Source organism: Gavialis gangeticus, unplaced genomic scaffold, assembly GCF_001723915.1.
Source record: "Gavialis gangeticus isolate Ggan-Ray unplaced genomic scaffold, GavGan_comp1, whole genome shotgun sequence".
Classification (NCBI taxonomy): domain Eukaryota; kingdom Metazoa; phylum Chordata; order Crocodylia; family Gavialidae; genus Gavialis; species Gavialis gangeticus.
In genome coordinates this window covers 30,319,105-30,324,893 of record NW_017728997.1, presented here as the reverse complement: position 1 = coordinate 30,324,893, position 5,789 = coordinate 30,319,105, and the positions used below count along the sequence as shown (strand labels likewise).

Below are 5,789 nucleotides of genomic sequence, written 5' to 3'. Positions count from 1 at the left end.
CATTGAACACCTTCAAGAGCAAATTGCATGCTTATCTTGCTGGGATCTTATGACCCCAGCTGACTGCCTGCCCTTTGGGTGGGGGGCTGGACTCGATCTTCGGAGGTCCCTTCCAGCTCTAATGTCTATAAAATCTATGAAATTCATTTTAATTATATAACAGCACAAAAATTGAGACAAAATTGTAAAAACCTTTCATGCTATATTATCTTTTAAAACTTGTACTGCAATTTAATGATAATGAGTATTAATAGAATACAGAAACCCTACACATGCAGGATTTTTATGCGTGTCAGTTAAAAGAAAAAGTGAACTACCAGTCAGAGCACTTTTTTTCCCCCCAGGTCCTCTGGCCAGAGTCACCGTACAAAAAGGAGCACGTAAGAAAACATTACAGCCTAAAAACGTGTTTAAACCAAGTTAAAACATGACTCCATAACATAAATAGAAAAAAGAAAGCCCCTATAGCTCCACAGAATAAGCATAGGACTGGCAACAAAAGGTAACAGAAAAGTATTAAATAACGGAAGCTGTTGGTCCCTACTGATCAGTCAACCAGAACTCAAATTTATGAAATTTCCCTTTTTACATCCTCATTAAGTTTTCAGTTCCATTTGTTTTGACTCAATTTCTTCTTGCAACTTTTGTAAAAAGTGTTCTGCTACTGATATAAATTCCAACGGAAAGTTTAATTTTCATCCTATTACTTTTGAAATGGGTCCTAAAGAAGATATAACAAACTATAAGTTTACCTTCCTCATCCACCTCCAGCCATGGGTGGTGGACTGGGACCTCCACCAAAGTGATTTATTCGACCCATTCTACGGCGAGGATTTCCTGGAGGCCTAATTAGAGAGCAGAAGAAAATGTCACTATCACGGGAGGGCAGGTAAATAATAAAAATATCAAACTGTTATTATGGTTTGTACCTGCATAAGTCTACTGTTCATGGGCCCTTATAACAACTTGGTTTTTGTACATCAATAGTTGACTGCTGAAGAGCAGCCAAATTGTTCCCTCCATGTGAAAAGTTGCAGGAGGAAGTTTTGGCAAGAAAATCCCTGTAAGAATGCTCTTGTGAAGAGTACTTCTGATTTTTTTTTCTGCCCCCCCTCTCATGAGTAGTTGCCACAAAAAGGCAAGACCCCAGGGATCTATTGTAGGCAAAGGTCATCCATGAGGAAATCCTGTTTTGCATCCTTTGGCTGTCTAGCAGCAACTGGTTCCAAGTCTCCCAGAAAGTCTGCTGAAAAGATATAAGGATTCAGAAGCCAATAAGCCCTCCACTTTAACAAAGTGAGAGATGATCCACATGCAGATCACAGGTTTGATCCACAATTACAAGTCTACAAGAAAAAGGAGCTACACTATATAAAACCAGAAAAATACTTCCCATTACATAAGTTCTGGAAATTCTGTTACTCTGAATCTTTGGTCTTGTATTGCCATATTTCAATACACAGTGTACCATTTCTTACAAATTAAAGAGTAAGTGATCTTTTGTTAGAGAAAGCCAGGTGTATCTTAATTTCCTGGCATGATTTTTTTTTCTACCTGTTCTTAGTTAAGGTAGGGCACCACAACTTTAACATTTACATTAAACTACATTACTTAAACTAATGCAAAACTGAAGACAGACAATACCCTCTTCCATCATCGTATCTTGAATATGAGGAAGATGTGTACCCCTTCCTTCTCAAGTCTGGTTGAATAATACTCTGGAAACTAGAAATAATGGGAGAAAGGATAGATAGATTAACCAGTAAAATTAATAGTTTCTGCATGCTGGACTATACAGAGAAGTACAACTTGTGTTCAAAGATTAACTTTCAGGTGCTTGTTACTGCTGAGTAAAACCAGCAGTTCTCCAACTCCTTTTTTGTGAGCTAAAATCATTCCAGATTAAATTTAAGATGATAACCCTGACAAATATGGGCACCCAGGTTGATGCGCTAAAGTGTTTTTACCATGCACTCTGTGAAACTAGGATGTACATAAGATTCAAACCTGGAATTGAAGTGATAAAACCACTTAACTCATCTAGATATCCATCTAGAATCTAGCTAGGAACTAACTCGGTGTAGCAGGAGGCTTAGTGCTTCTTCTACTTTAAGAGAAGGCAGACTGCAGGTAAAGTAGTCGCAGGTGCTGCAGGAGGCAATCAGGAGTCACAAGACCCAAAAGGGGGCTGGGCTTGCAAGATATAAGCCCAGAGCCTGAGCTGGGGCAGATATCTGATCCTGATAGCCAAGATGTGAAGAACTCCTGAATGGCAGGGCTGCAACCAAGCTCCTGGCAAACACTTACATTGGGGTAACCAGTCTGCTGGTTTAGGGATTGAGATAAGGGGTGGAGGAGCTCTCAGTTGGCTTGGGACTGGGGCTGGGTCCCAAGGCTAAGGAGCAGGGCTACAGCTGAAGGGTTGAGAGAACAAGGAGGACTAGGGATCCATAGGTCACAAGGGGCAAGAGGAAGAGTCAGTGACTCATAGCTCAGGAGGGGTGTGCAGGGTCAGGGAACCCAGATACCTTGACTGCCCTAGGAGGGGCCAGGGCCCAGAAAGAGTCAAAGGTCAAGGAAGGGCCACAGCAGAAGACAGACAGGGCCAGGGATAAGCAGGTCAGAGGAAGGCAGAGTCTGCGCCAGGGGTCCAGTGCCACAAGAAAGTCAACATCAGGGTCAGGGCCCCAGGACCATACCCAGGAGGAGCTAAGAGGGGTGAACTACCCAGGTGAGCAGAGCAGGGGCTGAGCAGCTACCAAGGGGAGTTGTGGCCACCCATGTGATAAGCACTTCTAACACTTGAGTATTAGTCCAACACTTTAGTCAATAATCTGATTTCACTGATGACCAGAAACTTTTCAACAAAGTACACGCTCCTTACTCATTCATAAGGGCATAAACTTGAAGTAACTAGTTCATATTCAAATTGTATCAGCTACTGTGTATTAAGCTTCATGTAAGAATCCTCATAAATTAGAATATTTTTTCCTCTACAGAGTCTTGTATTTGGTACAGTTTTTTTTTCCCCAAGGGCAGTTAACCTAATTCATCACTTAAAATGGCAGGGGGTAACAACAACAACATGGAAAGCTCTGGTTGTGGGACACTGCTGGTGAGCTGGGATTAGACTGCTCCTTGGTATGTCTTTGCACTGTATTTCCTTATGGCCACTAAATGGTTGCTACATTTAATGCCACAAGAAAAACGAGACTCATACTTACAACAAGACCACAAAATCTGCTATTGCCCAGAAGAAATCAGTTATAGATGATAAACTCCAAGGAGCCCGATTCTGGTTACCCAACACTTGTCCTATAACATACAAGACACAGTAAATATGTACAAGCACCAATCAGCAATTTGAATCATTCAAGTGTTGCTTGTTAAATAAAATATCTGTGGGTGGTCAGTGCTAACTTTACAGCATTTGAAACCTGTATCCCACATCTCCTTATGAAAAAAACAGCATTTCATCTGTTCAAAGTCAGACCAGCAAAATGAGCATGGTGCTTGTGCCAGCAAAGCTACTTGGAAGGTGTATTCTAGGTATGTTTCCAATTCAGCCTGGCATCCCTCCTTTCATTTCCTTCCAAGCTTAACGCAACCAGAACAGCAGGTTCCCTTCTAGGACATCTCGACATCCCTTCTGCTTTCCCTGTTGGTGCGGCACAGCCTGCACTGGCTGCTGGAGAGGGGCTGTCGGAGCTGCAGATAGGCTGAAGTTCGGGCAGCCAGGCAGGCCCTACGGGTGGCAGCAAGGAGACGTGGCTCCAGAAAACAACAAGACGTCAAGCGACAGGGGAAAAGGAAGGCGACACAAATACGGAGGTGGTGAGTCTCTGTCTCTGGAGACTAGAGCTCCGCTACAGGACCCGACGGATCCTGCCCAGGGGGCCATCGAGGCTAGGGGCCACCAGCGCAGCGCGAAACCTGCCTTGAAGGTGGCGGGAGAACAACCTCCTGCTGGCCTGGGCCACGCCCGTGTCCAGCGATCACTACACCGGGACTAGGCCCCGCGTCCGTGCCCCTGCACTGGCGGCTCTACGCGGCAAGCGCCCCTCCCCGCCGTCGCACCGGCCACTCCCGGCAGCGCCACACGCCCCCAGCCCGATCCCCGCTCTCACCGTTGGAAATGTAAACCATTGCGGCCGCCGCTACAGAGCCTGCGCCACGGATCCGAGCATGCGCAGTAGTGTCTGTTGACGCGTCTGTCCTACCGTCGCGCATCCGCTTGCGGGGGGGGCGGTGAATGTGAGCGCTTAGCGGCAAGCGTAGAGGGTGGTGAATGGAGGGGAGCGCCGGGGCAAGGAGGATGGGGCGGGGCGAGTGTGTGAGTCAGTCTACTCTGTTTTGTTGACGTGGCTGCTGTGGGAAGGGGGAGCTAATGATTGGCCGTCCCCTAGGCGCGCGGGGGCGGTGCCTTCCCCCCTTGTGGGGCGCGGTGCTTGTAAGCGTCAGCGTGCATCTCCCACGCGGCGCCGCTTTCTGAATCACCGTCGTCCTATTTGTACGACAGCTTCAACCGTTGTGCGATGTATGTTCAATAATAACAAAAGCGTCCGAAATGTACGACTACTTTTTGAGGCGGCACGTGCAAAACCCAGTCACTCTGGGGAGTCTCAACTGACCTTCAGGCCTGCTGTCAGCGTTTTCCAATGGCTGCCTGCCTCCAAACAAAGAAATGTTTCAAGTTTGATGGCCCAGTTCTCACTCACTGGCCTGTTACACTGAGCAATGTGAAGTAAATAAGACTTATTTGCATGCTTATTTGCATATTTTAAAGCCTAAGAGTTTTTCAGCAAATATGATGATTTTGAGCTTTCAGCAGAGGTAACGCATAGAGGGTGTGCACGGGTGCATGTACACCCCCTGAGCGTGGCGATGCACCCCCTACAAAAAGGCAGTGCCAACACTGTCAGCAGCACCTGTGGGTGGTCACTGCTCGCTGCTGGTGGTCGCCAACTCCTGGTCAGTGCTCGCCACTCCCTCCTTCCACCACCCACTCTGCTCGCAGTGTCTGTGGGAGCTCCAGCTTACTGCTGCCGTGCTCCCATTGCCGCCGTGCCCCCCCAGCCTCTGGGGGCATGCATTGTTCATGGCTTCCAATATGATAATTCCACATTTAAGATGTGACAACGCTGCTGCATGTGATACATTATTGTTGTATTAGGGTTACCATATGTCCCATGTCCCCTTTTTGGCCCCCTGTGCCTGAATCTGGGTGGGTTTTTAAAATAAGAGCAAATGTCCAGGTTTTTCGCTCTTCCTCTGCTCTCCTGAGCTGGCTGGTTGGGAGCAGCAGGCAAGGTGATTGGCTGTTGGGAGTCACGTGCTCCCAGCACGGGCCCCAGCAAGCCAGGTAAAGAGACTCTGTGTGTGTGTGTGTGTGTGTGTGTGTGTGTGTACACATGCTCATGGGTGCTGCTTGGGCAGCAGAGCTGGGGGTGGGGCAGGGGTTTGCAGAAGTGAGGAGCACCAGTGGGGCTGGGGAGGAGGGGTCTGCAGATTGGGAGTGCAGGACAACAGCGGGGCTGAGGGGCAGGGGATGTAGGTCCAGAGTAAGGGGCACTGGCAGCATTGGAGGGCAGGGGAGTGCAGGTCCAGAGTACAGGGCACCGGCAGGTCTGGGGGGGCAGGGGGCTGTGGCTTGGCAGTGAGTGGGGGCTCAGGGAGCAGGCGCTTAGGAGTGGCACAGGCAGGGAATGGACATATCACTGCCCCCCCAAAACATATGCCCCTCCCCCTAATCATATGCCCTTAATTTCCTAGTGTTGTCGAAGCCAAGA

At 47.9% G+C, this 5,789-nt stretch overlaps 1 protein-coding gene across 2 annotated transcripts in view; it reads right to left on the bottom strand.

Moving 5' to 3' along the window:
* Positions 1-4,233, bottom strand: part of SELENOK (selenoprotein K) — a 9,931-nt gene extending 5,698 nt beyond the window's left edge. Inside the window, exons 1-4 of one of the 2 annotated variants that reach the window (XM_019505006.1) lie at positions 4,128-4,233; positions 3,225-3,315; positions 1,645-1,725; positions 753-845 (exon numbers count right to left, since the gene is read on the bottom strand). In XM_019505006.1, coding sequence (XP_019360551.1) covers positions 753-845; positions 1,645-1,725; positions 3,225-3,315; positions 4,128-4,230 — 368 coding nt within the window. In that variant the 5' untranslated portion in view covers positions 4,231-4,233. Of the gene's footprint in view, positions 1-752; positions 846-1,644; positions 1,726-3,224; positions 3,316-4,127 lie in introns of those variants that run through there. The other variant, XM_019505007.1, reaches the window with a different exon arrangement.
* Positions 4,234-5,789: the final 1,556 nt, after the last annotated feature.